The sequence below is a fragment of the Mastomys coucha genome, unplaced genomic scaffold (assembly GCF_008632895.1).
Source record: "Mastomys coucha isolate ucsf_1 unplaced genomic scaffold, UCSF_Mcou_1 pScaffold15, whole genome shotgun sequence".
NCBI classification, from domain to species: Eukaryota; Metazoa; Chordata; class Mammalia; order Rodentia; family Muridae; genus Mastomys; species Mastomys coucha.
Window position 1 is genome coordinate 36,085,729 of NW_022196897.1, and position 16,789 is coordinate 36,102,517.

Genomic DNA, 16,789 nt, shown 5'->3' on the forward strand with positions numbered 1-16,789 from the left:
GCCAAAGCAAAAGAAAGGAAGGAAGGAAACAAGGAAGGAGGGGTTAGAGAAGGAAAGCAGAGAGGGTCAGAGAAAAGTAAAGACGGAAACAATATGTACATGGCACTCTGCAAAGCCCAAACCTATGGATTAGAAGTATAAAAGGAGAGTGATCTCATTGTAAAGGGATAGAAAATTATTTTAGAACAATTATAACCTGAATTCCACAGAATTGAGAAAAATAGATGCTGCCATACCTATCTTTTATTCCAACATTGAGGAGGCAAAGACAGGTGGATCTTTGTGAGTTTCCAGTCCAGTCTGGTCTACACAGCAAGTTCCAAGACATCCAGAGCTGTTGTGTAGAGAGACCTTGTCTCAAATAAACAAACAACAAAAACATAAGCAAACAGAGAGAGAGAGAGAGAGAGAGAGAGAGAGAGAGAGAGAGAGAGAGACTGACAGACACAGAGACAGAGAGAGACAGAGACAGAGAGGAGAGAGGAAATTTGATGTAAATCTCAAGACATAAAAGAAATCTCAGATAAACAGACTAGACTAGCAAAGATCTTTCACTTGTCCTATTGTAATTATAATACAAAGTTAATTGAAAATAGGAAAAGAGATATGCCAAGTCACATACAAAGGTAGACCCATCAGAATAATAGAAAATTAAAAATTCTTCAACTGAAATTCTGAAAGCCAGAAAAGCTGGAAAGATGTATTTCAAGTTCTGAAGTCAACTCTCAACCAAGATTATGATACCCAGCAAAGTTATCTGCCATAATTGATAAAAATAAAAGCTTTCCATTATTGTAAAAAAAAGAAAATATGGGGAGGAATCCTTAGATTGAAAAGAAAACCATCCAAGAGGCCACAGGAAAGAACAAGCCACATCAGAATTATAGTCAAATAAAAGAAAGAGTGCTCATCAGTTAGAGCATTTGCTGCTGTTGTATAAAGATAAAATGAACATTGTACCAGGCACAGAAATGGACATGTAGATCAATGGGATAAAACAGAGGACCCAGATAGAAGGCTGTGTAACTACAACTATCTGATTTTTTGTCAAAGACGCCAAAATGCACATCAAAGAGAAGATAGTATCTTCAATAAATGGCCTGGGGAAACTGGATATTACATGTATAAAAATGAAAGTATTTATTTATCTCTCAAAATTCACAAACTTAACTCTGAATCGACCAAAACTAGAAACTCTGCAACTGCTACAAGAAAAAAGTAGGGAGTACACTTCAAGATATAAAAATAGATAAGGACTATCTAAATAATCCTCCAATAATAAGAGTAATAAGAGTAAGAAAATAAGAGTACTAATTGACAGATGAGATTCCATGAAATTACAAAGTTTCTGTATAGCAAAGGAAACTGCCAATCAAGTGAAGAGGCAGACTATGTAATAAAAGTTGTTTGTGAGCTATACATCTGAGAAGGGGTCAATCGCTAGGATATACAAAAATACTCAAGAAACTAAATATCAAGAAAACAAATGCTCAATCAAAAAATGGGTTCTCAAAAGAAGAAACTATTGGTTAACAAACACTTAAAAACTCATCCGTCATTAGCAATTAAAAAATTTTAAAGTAAAGACTACTTTGAGATTACATCTCTCACCAGTCAGAATGACTATTAACAAGAAAACAGATGCCAAATACTGTTGAGGATACAGAGAAAAGAGAACCCTATTCACTGCTGGTGGGAGTGCAAATTGGTAAGTCAGTACTTAAGTTTCTATAAAAGCTACTTATAGAATTATCGTATATCCCTGGATACTAGTCCTTATATTCAAAGGGGTCCATAACCAGCTACAGAGACTTGGTCAGTCATGTTCACTGCTGCTTTATTCACAATAGCGAAACCATCCTAGATGTCCACCAATAGATGAATGGATAATGAAAGTGTGATACGGATACAACTATTCTAGTTTCAGCTTTTTTTTCTGTGATAAAATACTGTGACAAAAATCAACTTAGAGGAGGAGGTGTTTATTCTGCTTACAATTCAGGGTTAAGTTCACTCAATGGGAAGTCAAGGTGGGAACATAAAATAGATGATAGCTGATCCACAATCAAGAGTTGGAAAATAGATATTGGAAAATGCTATAGTAAGTAACCCAGGCCTAAAAAGACAAATGCTGTATATTCTTTCTTACATGTGGGTGAAAGCTTCAAGATTTTAATTTGTACATTTAATTTTGAATGCCTATGTCTATAGAAATCAGGAAGGTAGAAATTTCCCATGACTGGGGGAAAGGAAGAGGCCTTAAATAAAGAGGGGGCAGTGGAATGCATGTGAAATGAATATGTGGCCTAAAGGCTTAGGTAAGGATGCGAACAGGGCCAGGTAGTGAGGGGTGGGTAGGAGGTAGATTAATAAAAACTAAGAATGTATGAAAAGCTTTATTGTAAGTTTATTACAAATCTAATTTTGGAGGTGTGTGTAGTGAACTTCATTGAGGGTAGGGGCCCTCATTTTCTCCTGGGGATCTGGGATGTGAACTGTGAAGGGAGATGCTCAAATGTTGAAGACAGAGTTGGGACGGGGGTGCCTCAGTGGCTGAGGACTTCTCTCTTTCCCTCATTCCCCTCCCCCAGGGTTTCTTATTCCTTGGAGGCTGTGTAGGCCAAGAGGTCCACCATTCTGTTGATGTAGCTGTACTCCTTGTCATAACTGGAAATAAGCTTTATGAAGTTGTCATTTAATTATCATTACAAAGCAATGATACCCCCAGCATCATTGAAGAGTGGGTTTCATTATTAAAGTCACAGGAGATAACATGGTTTTTGGTGTACCTCAGGATGCCCTTTAGTGGGCCTTTTAATGGCTGCTTCATCACCTTCTTGATGTTGTTGTACTTGACAGGTTTCTTCAGGTGGCATGTCATATCCATGATGGACACATTGGGAGTTGGAACATGGACGGCCATGCCAGTAAGCTTCCTGCTCAGCTCTGAGATGACCTTGACCAGAGCCTTGGCAGCATCAGTGGATGCAGGGATGATGTTCTGGGCAGTGCATAGCCATCACACCAATTTCCTGGTGGGCCATCCACAGTCTTCTGGGTACCTTTGATTTAATGCCGATGTGGTCTTGGCTGGGGTTTGGGGGGAAGCAGTTGGTGGTACAGGAAGTACTGCTGACAATCTTGAGTAGGTATCCACACTTCGTATGGTTCATAACCATTACAAACATGGGGCATCAGCAGAAGGCAAAATGATGATCCTGTTGGCACCATCCTTCAAGTAGTTCCCTGCTTTCTCTATGGTGGTGAAGACACAAGTAGATTCCATAACATACTTGGCACCAGCATCACCAGTAGGATCTTGCTGTTGGAGATTGTTTTCCTTTTGATGACAAGGTTCTAGCTCTGAGCCTTGACTGTGCTGTGGCACTTGTGGTGGGTAGAATCATACTGGAATGTGTAGCCCATTTATTTGAGGTCAATGAAGGGGTCACTCATGGCAACAACATCTACTTTGCTAGAACAACAGTTACCATTGGCTACTAAAGGCAGCCCTGGTAATGAGGCACCGATATGGCTGAATGGATTAACTTTGACCATCACCATATCTCAAGGATGAAGCTGGCATTGCTCAAAAAGATGTGGCTGTCTCTGGAACCAGGAGGAACATAGAGCCATTTTTTTTCTAAAGGAGTTTGAACACGACTACCCTATAGATGTGGACATTGCTTTTCCCAGAAAACATGGACCAATAAATGAAAAATCTCAGTGTCTACTATGGGATACTTACTTACATGTTATTGGCCAGGCCGTAGAGGCCCCCCTCCCCGCCAAACAACATAGGCTATTGCTGTTGCCCTTGCTAGATGGAAGGACCCTATGGTTGAAGACACAACACAGTTTGGTTATAGGACATAGAAAAACCAAGCTGGAACTGATCTATAAACTATCCCCCAGCTGTTTTTCATAGTGCCAGAAGGTGCTATGCAGGATACTTGGGGTCAAAAGTCATTAATAATATTACCCAACAGTGAACCCTGGATGTTGCATTACTGATCTCCTAGGCAAGATATATATTGTAATAGTGGCATAAACATTAGGGAGATGACCAGCCACTTTCTGATTGGATCTGAGGTCTGTTCCAGAGGAATATTTCAGCATTTCTCAACCTGTGGGTCATGACCCCTTTGGGGGGTGGAGCAACCCTTTCATAGGCTTTGCCTAAGACCATTGGAAAACACAGATATTTATATTACAGTGCATAACAGTAGCAAAATCACACTTACGAAGTAGACCCAAAAATAATTTTATGGTTGAGGGTCACCACTACTTGAGGAACTATAGGAAAAGTTTGCAGCATTAGAAATGTTGAGAACCACTGAATTAATGCTTCGTACTGCAAACTAGTCAAAAGCCCATTGCTCGGGAAGGACACAAGCTGTCGTGGGAGAACCTACTACTGTTGTTTTGTTAGGCAGAAATGTTGCCAATCTGCCTTCTAAATATTTGGTTATACCCATATATTAGTGTGTTGTCAACCTTGGCTAGGAACGTTCCTTTGCAGTGGGCAGCAGTCCAGGCAGAGACTTGTAATTAGTCAAAGTGCTAAGGAGTAAGTGACTGTTGGGTGCTCAGCCCTAAATAGTATGTCTAGATAACCCCCATAAAGCTCAAGGAACACCACGGAACAAGGGATAGGAGAAAAGTACCATCCATGGAGTACCGTGAACGAAATACTATCTTCTGTACATGGCATGGAAGTCAGATCAGCTAACATATCAAGCCAGGCAGGAATTCCCATCCTGACGGGAAGAGACTCCGGAGGGAGGCCTTAGCTGAGGAGCCATTGGTAATTGAAGGTTGCTGGGAAGAGGGGGCATGGTCTTTCTTCAGAACTGTGGCTACTGGTAGATTGCCCATGCTTATTGCATCACTACCTGGACTCAATTGGGCTATATTAAAAAAAAAAAAAAAATGAATGTGGGAGAGACACTTACTAAGGGGCTCTAGGAGTACTGGAGGTGAGCACTAGGGGTAGCTATGACTAAAATACATAGCATTTGTAGAAATTTTTCAAAAATAAGTAATATGGAGGAAAAGGGGGAGACAATAATTTCAGCTATCTCTACCTTCAGTGTGAACTTGGAACTATAGTGGGGATTAATAACACTATCTTTTAAAGCCACTATTTCTGGGTTTAAAAAAAAATGTACATTCTGGGCTCTGGATGGAGCTCATTTGCTTGCTAAGCATGCATGAGATTCTAGGTTGGATTCCCCAGACCCACATAAATGCAACTTGGTAGTACATGTCCATAATTGCAGCTATTGCATAGTAGAGGCAGGAGGATCAGAAGTTCAAGGTCATCTTAGGCTATCTAGGGAGTTCAAAGCCACCTTGAGCTCCACAAGATACTATCCTGGTACCTCCCTGAAGCACATTGAAGAACAGAATGTATAGCTGTTGTTACTGGATGTCACTAATTTCTCCCATTGGTTTACTTTAACTCTTTGTTAGCAAAGAATGCTCTTATTCAGAATTGTTCTTGAAGTTCTTCTTTATTACTATAGAAAATAATTTTATGTTCACTCATATAGCAAGTAAGGAGGCAAGAGAAGATTACATGTGCAACTCTTGTTATTTCACTTGCTCTGTTTTTAGTGATGAAGAAACATCGAGACCATGTAGTGACAACAATAGGGCCTGATCCATCAAATCTCTGGGAGAAAGGAGGGCAGTTGGTTCTAAAGTAAACACACTCTTCTATTTTAGGACTGTTAGTGGCAACTCTTAGTTTCTGTCCAGCTTAAAATGTTTGCAGAACTACATTCAATTACTGAGGCATCTTGAAGACTAGTTTGGGATTTTGTTGCATAATACCATCAAATTCTGAGCAGGGCTTGAGAACTGGAAATCTTGGAGAGAGTTTAAAGAGCAACAATGATTATTAACCCTGACAAGTAGTAGAAATAGGCAGATAATTATAGGATGTACTTAATAGACAGAAATATAGAGCAGTTTATAGGGAGAGAAAAAGAAAACATAAATACAAGTGAGTTTGTGGAAAAATGTGGGAATCAGTGCACACTAAAACATTAATTACCCATCCCACAGTTGCTTCCTTTTTTTATTAAAAAAAATTCTCCAAACACTGTATATAGTACACAGAGGTTATTGTATTAAGAAAAAAGGGCAAACTTCTAGGTATTTACGTTACCTACTGAGAAAGCATTCCTGTCAAAACCTTCAGAGTGCTGGAATAATGTGGAAAAAAGAACAAGACCTCCCCCTTTATTATACTGAATTGTGGTAAATGGCAGACGAATTGACTCTAGCAATCATTCTTTGCACGCTATCGCTAACTTCTAATATCCCAAATAGCCGAGCCTCTGGAGATAGGGGGTCACAGTTTTACATTTTGTACTTGTTTCAGTGGTGCTTAACTGAACACTCGGCAAACAGTTCAACATAGCTTACCGGGTAAAAACAAGTCTTACAAGAGGCTAAGAATTGATAATACCGACGTCTCTCTCTGACTGTCCAATACACTGAAATCTGCGATTTCACTCCAAGCCTAATACAGACTTTCCTGCCAACTAGGAGCAAACCTGTTTGTAACACAATGCTTTGTGTCTACAAGGTGTGGTGGAAAGGATCCTAACCTCACAACATCAAGCTAAGTGGCGAGGGTGTCCTGACCTGGCGGGCAGCCCTTCCAGCCTTTATTTTTTAGCCCAAAGACAAACGTTGGGAGGCCTCCGCGCTGGGGGCGCGGCCGGCTCGCGAGCACCGAGCTCGCCCGGGCAGCAGCAGCGGGTGCGGCTCCCGCCCACTCGGAGCAACTCGGCGCGGCCTCGGCGTCCCCCAGAGGAAAAGCCGGGCGCCGCAGTCGGCCTCGGCATCGCCCATCCCGCTCGGGCGCCGCGGCTCTCGCGCCCGGGCGGGTACCGCACTGGGCACGGCGGGCTTCTCGGGGCCGCGGCCGGTACCCGCAGGGCCCGCCGTCCCGTCCGCTCGGTCTCGGTTCCCCGCAGGCCTCGCACTGCGCGCTCCAGCTCCGGCCCCGCCCCTCCGGCTCGCCCCGCCTCCCGGGCGATCTCCTCGCGCTCGCCGCCCGGCACGCGCGCTGCGCCCTGCCGCCGCCGCCGCCACCACCGCCACCGCCGCCGTCACCGCCGCCGCCGCCGCCACCGCTGCCGCGGAGCGTTTCTCCGCCGCGCCAGGCTTCCAGCTTCAGGCCGGAACCGGAAGTGTAGGGGGCGGGGCCGGCGGAGGCCAGGAGACCGAAAACGCGGCCGAGCCGGGAGCCGGGAGCCGGAGCCACAGCCTGGAGCAGAACTTGGCCGCCGCCGCCTGCGCCGCCGTCTCCGGTCGCCGTCTCCTGTGGCCGCCTCGTACCGCCACCGCCGCAAGCTCCGCTACCGTGGTCCGCGGACTTAGGGTGTCCGGGTTGAAGGTCGGTCCGGACGTCGGAGCAGCTCGGCTCCCGGACCGTCCGGGCGGCTGCGGGCGCCGCCGCCGCCGCCTCGTCGCCTCAGCCAGGCGTTTTGTTCGCCGAGACGCGAGAGGCGAGCGGAGCTGACAGTGATTTTGACAGTGATTCCAACCCGCTTTTGTTGTTGTTGGCTTTTCGTTGTTTGGTTTTGTGTGTTGTGCGTGTCTGTGGCGGTTTTTCCCCCCGTGGTACATTTTTTAAAATTGTTGTGCCTTTTTTTCCCCCCCTTTTTTTCAACCCTGTGAACGTATTTTTTTTTTTTTTGCCTCCCCCTCCCCCCCGCCTCGGGGCTTCCGAATATGTTTTATGACGGTTGATTTTACACCAGGAGGTTTGTCTCCGAGGAAGACCCAGGGAACTGGATATCTAGCGAGAACTTCCTACGGCTTCTCCGGCGCCTCGGGAAAATGGGAGCTGCTGCAAAGTTGGCGTTCGCCGTCTTTCTTATCTCTTGCTCTTCAGGTAGGTGGAGGAGCCGGCGCGGCGGGGCTGTGGCTGGCTGCCGTCGGCTGGCCAGTTCTCGGGCCGAAGCTTTTTTCCCGCGCCTAAACCCGCAGCCCTGATAATCTGGAAATCTCCACGCATTCCACTTGTTTTGGGTTGGTTTGGCGAACTGATAGATGGAGTGCTGTGATGTCGTGCAAGTGAGAAAGTCATGGTTTGTGGCCATAACACTCGATGACAGCGCTGGTTGGGTTGCTGTTAAGCCGCAAATACCACAAGTGAAAATTTATGTAAAGGTTCGAGACCTAGAAGGAGGTATTCCGAAATGTCATTTAGCCTAAGCTGTTCCAAAACAAGGACCGGTTTTGGTCGTCATCTAATTAGTGCTTCACCGGTGAATATCGAGACATAGATCAAGTGAGCTGGTGTTTAATTTTGACTGTGAGAAACAATGCATCCTATCAGCGATTTAATCTAGGTCTCCTCTCGCGTCTTTCCAACTACATTGTCCAGTAGTGTTAAAAATAGTTTTAGTTGCCGGAGTATTAACCGTAACCCAGTGCAGAAGAGGTATGCCTCTGTGTGTTGGTGGTGTGTGCTGGCTTTCACCCACCATTTGTGTGCTCTTTTCAGGCGTAGATTCTGCTTACCTACGGAATACTTATTTTAAACGCTTTGTACCGACACATTGTTTTCAGTTAAGAACATGGCATGTAAAATTGTGCTCATGTTAAATATGCTGTTCTTGTGAGATGTATTTTAGCTCAAGGTTAGGAGAATACTCTGGCCATTTTATGTCCGAAAATTTGATTATGTGAAGATGTTGCATGGTTGCAACCAGTGGTTGGAAAAACTAGGCTTTTGTATTGAAATTCTGGAAATGCATACATCTAGCTGAAAGGTGTGCCAATGCACTTAACAGGAGAGTTAGTTCGAGGGATGAAACAGTTTAAAAGTCACAGTGAATGCATTCATTATAAAAATTCAGTGTGTACTTCCTAGGTTGTGGCAAAGAAGAGGGGTGGGGGTCAAATTGACAGGTTTCATGGCTGTGTTGTTCCCTCGTATGTCACAGGGAAATTAGAAGGTGGTAGTCTTTTCTTTGTGTACCTCTCTGTTGTGTGTGTGTGTGTGTGTGTCCATCTTCCCTACCCCACCCCCCTTTTAATAGAATCTTTTGTAATGTATAGAATTTTGCTGAATGGTACATTTCCTTGTGGTTAATAAATGGATAAAGTCTAGTCTTATGTCTGTAGTGGTATTGATCAGTTCCGGGTGGGCTGGATGTGTTGTGAAATGGCGATCATTGCCAGAGATTAACCAAAAGAATCATGTCTGTTTAAATGGAAGAAGGAACATGCTTAAGGCAGGCGGACAGTTCTTTTTGTGCTCGGTTTAGAGAGCAAGCTAAACAATGGTGTCTGAAATGAATGAAAGCTCTGATAATGTTAACCATATTGCTTTTCTGAACCGACCTAACCGTGTAGTTTTTTCCCCCCCTCATAGTGCTTCATCCCCCTGACCCTATGTATGTAGCTGGTAAACTCCTGCTCCTGTCTCCTTTTTTTTTTTTTTTTCTTATGATCTGCCCTTGAGGAGGAGGGGCATCATGGCCACTGACCAAGGACTGTGGACATTATTCTTTCTCAAACCCACCTGAGTCTCATTAATTGATGAGGGAGGTTATTCTTGAGCAGCCCCAAGGTATCACTCCTGGAAAAGCAAGCTGACATTACAGATCTTACAGCTTCCTCTGCTTGGCTTGGGAGTAAAAGGAACTGAGCAGTAGTTCAGTAGTTCCCTTTACAATTATTTTCACTGGGCTCCCAGGTTAATAGCAAAAATTTTGAGGTTGAGAAGTTCTACTGTTATAGAACATATAGATAATCCATTGAAATAATTTGAAAAGCTTTATCCATATTGATAAATGAAGGTATTTTTTGCTTAAAATGTCTAATTTTTTTAAAAGGACTTTGTCAGGAATCAAATGCACTCTTAAAAGGCTTTTCTCTCTTTCTCTCTTCCTCTCTCTTCTTCTCTCTCTCTCTCTCTCTCTCTCTCTCTCTCTTTCTCTCTCTGTATGTGTGTGGTGTCTTTTAATTGATTTTTCTGTGTAATGTGTAATCTGGCACTGGAAGCAGAGGGTGGCTATTTTTATTAGAATTAAGTAATTTACTAAATTACCAGTTTGTTTCTGGGTATCTGACTTAAAAAAAAATCAAATGGGAAACAGTAAGGAATGTGTTTATTCTAGGTGTTCAAGAAGGATACATGGTTGCTGGTTTTTAAATGTTTTTTAGACTTTGGGTTTTTTTCAGCTTCCATCCCATGGTATGTGCTATGGAGACTGATTATGCAGACTATTCCTGTAGGATATGGCCAAGTGTATAATTTCCTCCTTGCTCTCATTCCAGGAGAAAAATTTTAAGTTTTGCCCTCATCCTGGAATGCCTTCAGATTCCCTATGATTTTTAATTTTTATTCCTCTTCATCCTTCTCTAGAGTCTGTTTCAAAACACAAATCTGCTTTTTTACTGTTTGAAGCATCATAGCTAATTTTCGTGTTTTCGCACAAGTTGTAAAAATGTGAGGATGAATTTAACATTGTCCAATACTGAGGTTTATTCTACTTAGGGTGCTAAAGCTCCTGTGGTATTTGAGTGGCTTGCATGTGAACTGGTAACAGTATGGTCAGTATGTTCATGAAAGAAGAGCAGAAATACAGTAATTGATAGGGAGGCATCGCTGTGTAGTAGTTGGAGGGGAGCTGATACATAGTACAATCTAATAGGACTTCTGAATGTGAGCTAGCAAGTGATAGAGAGTAATGCTTCTTTTGTCACTTTTCTTTCTTTTTTGTAAAGAAGAGACTTATTTTTACTAGTCTTAACTATGTGTAGGTGTGTGTCTGCTGTGGGTAGGCATGTGCATGTAAATGCATGAAGGACAGAGGTGTTAGTCTTCTGGAATCAGTTATGAGCTGTCTAAGGTAGGTGCTGGGAACTGAACTCTGGTCCTCTGGAAGAGCAGCAAATACTCTTTAAGTGCCAAATCTGCCTCTCTATCCCAGTGCTTTGTTTCTTAAAGGTAGAAATCTCTTACATGTATGCTGTTAAATCCCAGTATAAAATGCTGAAATATACAGACTAGATGAAAAAGCAAAACAAATTCTCCCTCCCCCATTCCACTTTGAAACTTTTCCTGTTTATGATCTGAGCTCGTGGCTCCCATGCTGGAGTGACTTTTGTCTCTCTTCCTCAGGAGAGACATCTGGAGAAATTTTTTATTTGTCACAATTGGGGAGGGGATGCTTAATTGGCACCTCGTGGGTGAAAGACAGGGATGTTGTTAACCATTTTCCAATGCACTGGACAGCTACTACAACAAAGAATTATCTGTCTCAAAGTGTGAGCAGTGCTCAGATTGAGAAACTAATTTTTAAATTCTTAAGCTTTAAAAGCATTAATATGTTACTGAAAAAGCTATGGTCTCCCTTCCATTAAAGTCAGTTATCTAAGTTTTACTAGTGAAGGATATTGGTGAACTCTAGGTGACTTGTGAGATTTCATTATCATTTACATTTAGAATGTGGTTGATTTAGGAAAATAAGTTCTCATACATTATTTATTTCATCTTGATATGTCTATAGTATTTTGCTGAGAGTTGTGAATAAAGTCTTTCCTGACCTATTCTGACTGTTCATGAATACCCTTGTTCATGGACATGATGGATAATTGGTCAGGGTATCATGTTGAGCCATATTTGTTTTTGATCTGGTATTCTTGCCTTTTAGGATCGTTTTTATTCTTATTGAAATTCTGGAACTGCATGGCTGTGAGTAGTGTGTGCTAAACATGGTATCTAAAAAGTTTTGTATCATGTAGATAAGAATGAATGCATTTCCTGAGTAATTCCAAGGTATAAGTGTTGGGCTTAGGGTTAGATAAGTTCATTATTTTAAAAAGGATATTTTTTTTGTTTACTTAACTTTAAAATTTTTAAAAGTGATTTCTTGATTGTATAATTTTCTTGAATAATTAGCTGGTTTTTGGTTATCATTACACTCATTTAAAACACATCAAGCAATATTCTATAGTCCCTTAAAGACCTTTTTGTCCTTTTTAAGTTTAAATCTTGATTGTAATTAATAAATGCTTTCCTTGTTTTGAACTCTGGGTTTTAAAAACTTAAGGTAGTCAGCCAAGATGAGAATTATGTGGTACTATACCATTCAAGAGAATACAGGATGTTTGAGATCAGATAGTCTATTTTTTTAAATTCTTATTATTTTTAATTATATGTTGATGTGTGTGTGTCTACATGTGACTATATGTACATGAGTTGGAGATATAGACAAGCTGTTGGCCTTACATGGGTGCTAGGAACAGAACACTGGTCCTCTGGAAGAGCAGCGAGTATTCTGATGCTGTGCCATCTCTCCAGCCCCTTCATAGTCTTTCCTACTGTTCTTTCATTTACTGGGCTTTGGACTATCACACATACTTGGGAGTAGTGTACATCTCTAGTTTGAACTTCAAATTGCTCCTATTTTCTTTTTCATATTCAAGGTTTTTTCTAACTCTTTGCTGCCTTTTAAAAATCTCTTATTGTCCTTTGTTCATTGTCTGTTAAAGCCAAAATTTGACCAGACCTGTGAGTGGATTTATTGCCACTGATGGGCCCACATTAGAGTTCCTCTGTTATAGATTTAATTCTGTTAGGTTGTAACAGTCATGTCTAGACAGAACATTGATTTAAAATTGACTATTGAAGATGAAAGTTCCAGGAATAGTGTATAAAGGAAGAAGACAAGAAAACTACTGTAGATAGCAGTTGGCATTCTGTCATTCTTGACCAGATATCTCAGTCACTGTCATGTATACCCAGTGCACCTAGTGGTTAGGTTTTGCTTAATAAAGGGACTTAAAAGGAGTATGTAGTTCTCTGAAGCTGACATTTTTGAACTATTAGAATGATGGGCTCAGAAAAAAAAAACTGGGAGATTTTTATGCAGAGTGAACAAAAATTAGCCTTGGGTTCTAAGTGCCAGAGCAGTCTAGCTCATGTCTGTTACATGTTTTTAAATAGAAATATCTAGGGTTTGGTTTGGTTTGTTTTTTGTTTTTCTGCCCCCAAGCTATTACTTTCCTCCCAAAGCTACTCCCCCCACCCCCACTCCCAACCTAGTCTTGTTAAAAAAATCCGAGGCTGAATGGTAGGCAGAAGCAGTAAGATCTCAGCAAGTTCCAGCTTGGCTTGGTTTACATAGTGAAAACCTGTCATTTAAAAAAAAATCAATCAGTCGATCACTCAATCTTGCTTACAGTCAATCTTCACTGACAGAATCACCTTTAACATAGTGACATACTAGATCCTCCATCATTTGGTCCTCCATAATTCTTGCTTTTTCTAACTGCTAGGTACAGTGGTTAAGACTCTGCATTCCAAACTCAAGTTTCCTTGGTTTAAATTGGCTTCACATCTTTGTCAAACTTTGTTCATATTCTTGTGTCTCTACAAAATGGTGTACACTTTAGAAAGTGGTTTGATGAGGTGGCACATGAGTGCTAGAGTGGGTTTTTGTTGTTGTGGTGGTTTTTTGTTTGTTTGTTTTTTGAGACAGGGCTTTCCAGTGCACCTTTGACTGGCCTAGAATTCTGTGTAGACTGGGCTGACCTTGAACTAAGAGGACCAACTTCCTTTGCCACCACACCTGACAAGCATTCCAACAATGTTGCTGCTCTTCCTCCTCATGAGTTCTGCACTCCAGTCTTAAAAACTCAAAATGCAGTTACCTTTTATTGTATGCCTTGTACATCTGTGTGTGACATTTCTTCCTACTTTATCCGGTTAACTCCTGTTATTTTTAAGATTGAGGAGTGTTATCCTTAGAAATATTTTCTCTGCCACCTAACCGCTATTGAGGTGTAGTAGCTTTTGTTCTTTAACACTTTCAGAGTGACCTTAGTTTCAGTAATTGTGGTAAATGTTCACTGGCCAATTTACTGTTTAAACTAGTACAAATGCTTACCTTGTTATTTTTATTTTTTTGAAGAGTTCCCTTTTAGCCACTTGCTTGTTCAACCTGGCATACAATAGCTGCTCAGAAAATACTTCCTTAGTGAATGAAATGGAACTGTTTTGCATGTTTGGTGCATAGACTTTTTTTTATATGTTACTAAGTAATTAACTTGGGTTAGGTGAGCCCTAAAAACTTTCTGATTTCTCAGGATTTGATCACAATAGTGACATATTATTAAGAAAATACATTTTGCTAGTAGTTGTTTTGATATCCTTAAGTTCTGTTTGCTTTTAAAAATGCTTTGTCTCTAATCCTTAGATTAGCATTTTGTTAGAATTTGAATTGTGTAGATTTATAAAAATTCCTCAATATCTTCAAGTTCAGTGATGTTCTTACTTTTTAAACTATAATCAATAGTAAGAATTATACATTGTATCATGACTTAGTTCCCATATGACAGTGTCTGTGTGTGTGTGCCAGAATAAAGCTTCATGAATTATTTACTCTTACTATATACAGGAGGGATACTTTTATTTATTACTATACTCTGTTTCATTTAAAAATGATGAGTATTAGGGCTGGAGAGGGGTCTCATCTTCCAGGGGACTTGGGTTTAGTTCCCAGCACTCACATGGTGCCTCACAACCCTCTGTAACACCAGTCCCAGGAGATCTGATACACTCTTCTGGCCTCTGTGGGTGGTAGGCATGGAGGTGATACTCACCCTTAGATGCAAATCAAACACCCACACACATAGAACAAACAAAGTAAAATTTAAAAAAAGTTGAGTGTGGCCCATTGAGTCAGTGACTAACTGATGGACTGTAATTGTCAAAAACACCCATCTAGTTCTACAGTTCCCTTATTCTCTCTGCCCTGGACTGTTTAAATGAGATTGAAAAAAAATGTACTAAAATGGCTTTAAAATTAATCTCTAAAGTGTGTGCCAGTGTGTGGAATACCAGGGCAGACTGTCCTAGGGGAGAACTTGGACCTGACTCTTTGGACTCCTTTTTTCTTTTGGTCCAGTTGTTTAAATTACAGTTTAATTCTGTTATAGCACCTTCTTGTATTTTGGGGATGCTTAGAGTTTTTCACTCAGGAAATACTACTAGCAGAAATAGATATTGGGAATACAAGATCTTAACAGGAAATTTAAAAGGATGTGTATGGAATGTGAAGGAAAAGCCACAAAGGAGCATCGAAATCATAGGTGATACTTGAACATTAACTTGAGAAAGATTGGAAGGTAAGGTGTGATAGACTTAATCTGAAGGAAAGATTGGAGCCCTGAAGAATGCTTATGCTTTGCTTAAAGAGATATGGAGTCTCACCTGAGGGCATAAATTTAGATGGAAGATCAGAAACTGAGGTGACATTGGAGGGGTGATAAAGATCCTGATGGATGTCCTGAATCCATATGTTTGGAGTATAGGACAGAAAAGCAGTGTGAAGATTAAGTAGATGATAACATTACTAATACAAGTGGAAAGGAAGTAATAGGCCAGAAGGAATTAGGAACTTTTTTTTTATAGCTAAATAAGTGTCTAGGTGGCTATGGATTTACATGGTAAATATGAATGAAAGTACACATGTGAATTTAGAAAAATAAAAAGGTACTAAGACCCATGAGAAAAATGTAATGATATTTATTTATTTATTTATTTATTTATTTATTTATGTATGTATATGAGTACACCATTGTTTCCTTCAGACACATCAGAAGAGGGCATCAGATCCCATTAGAGATGGTTGTAAGCCACCATGTGGTTGCTGGGAATTGAACTCAGGACCTCTGCAAGAGCAGTTTGTGCTCTTAGCCGCCAATATTTATGATATTTTAAAAGGGCAAATACCAATGAATATATCTCCATCGTGTTGTCAGTAATGATTCTGAGCAAGAATGGCTCTGCATGTTTTGTGCTCAGAGGATAGTTACCTTCTCTTAGTTACACTTTTAGTTCTTATAGGTGATCTAGTTTCCATTCTTAATTTATGTGAGGCCTTCTTCACAGTAATACTGTTCTACACAAGTACACTAATGTCTTTGCTGAAGTTGGTGCTATTCATGCCTGAAGTCTACCTGTTCCACAGGCTATTCTTCTGGATGAGAAAAACCAAAAAACCAAAAAACCAGTTTTCCTTTGTTTACACTATTACTGGGTCTAACTTTATTTTCCAGTGTTGCTGAAAGAAGTACATGTAAAGCAGGAACACAGTAACTAGAAGGACTGGGTGCACATGTGGGGACAGATTGTTTTAGAACATGTCAACTCTATATATTGTAATAAAATATGCCTGCTACAAAACCTGGAGCTTTAAAAATATTATGTTTCATTCTTAGGTAGAATTACTGGTTTTAAATTAATATTTGATAAAAATGATATTCTCAGCAGTTGTAAGGCTGAGGTAGAAGGATTGCCATGATTTCAAGGACAGTGTAGGCTACTTAGTGAGTTCTGGGTCAGCCTGGGCTTTATTTAGAGTAAGACCCTCCCCCCCCACTCTACAATACCATTGTTTGGAAAAAAAATCTTTTGCTCACATCTTTATGAGTATACGTGTTATATCAAACTTAAAAACTAACACATTTCAAGGTGACTGGGAGTGGGTAAGTTCTGAGAGCATGGCAAGTTTCTAAAACTCAGAAGTTACATTGTAAAATGTATAGGCCAAGATGTATTAAATGAAATATACTAAATAACATAGTAGCTGCTCCAGAATAAGGTTAACATATGTTAGTAATCTTTGAGTCTAATTTAGAAGGACATAGTATATAAGACATTTAAAATATAAGTTTAGTTCTTGGGAGATATTTTAAATTTTTAGTCCAGTTACTGAGCAATTACAGCAAAGCAATATTCTAGCAA

The 16,789-nt window shown here is 40.7% G+C and overlaps 1 protein-coding gene across 2 annotated transcripts in view; it reads left to right on the forward strand.

Moving 5' to 3' along the window:
- The first annotated feature begins 7,187 nt into the window (after nucleotides 1-7,187).
- Acvr2a (activin A receptor type 2A) overlaps nucleotides 7,188-16,789 on the forward strand; it is an 80,333-nt gene continuing 70,731 nt past the window's right edge. Inside the window, exon 1 of one of the 2 annotated variants that reach the window (XM_031370178.1) lies at nucleotides 7,188-7,915. In XM_031370178.1, the coding sequence (XP_031226038.1) occupies nucleotides 7,861-7,915 (55 nt within the window). In that variant the 5' untranslated portion in view covers nucleotides 7,188-7,860. The remainder of the gene's footprint in view (nucleotides 7,916-16,789) is intronic. The other variant, XM_031370176.1, reaches the window with a different exon arrangement.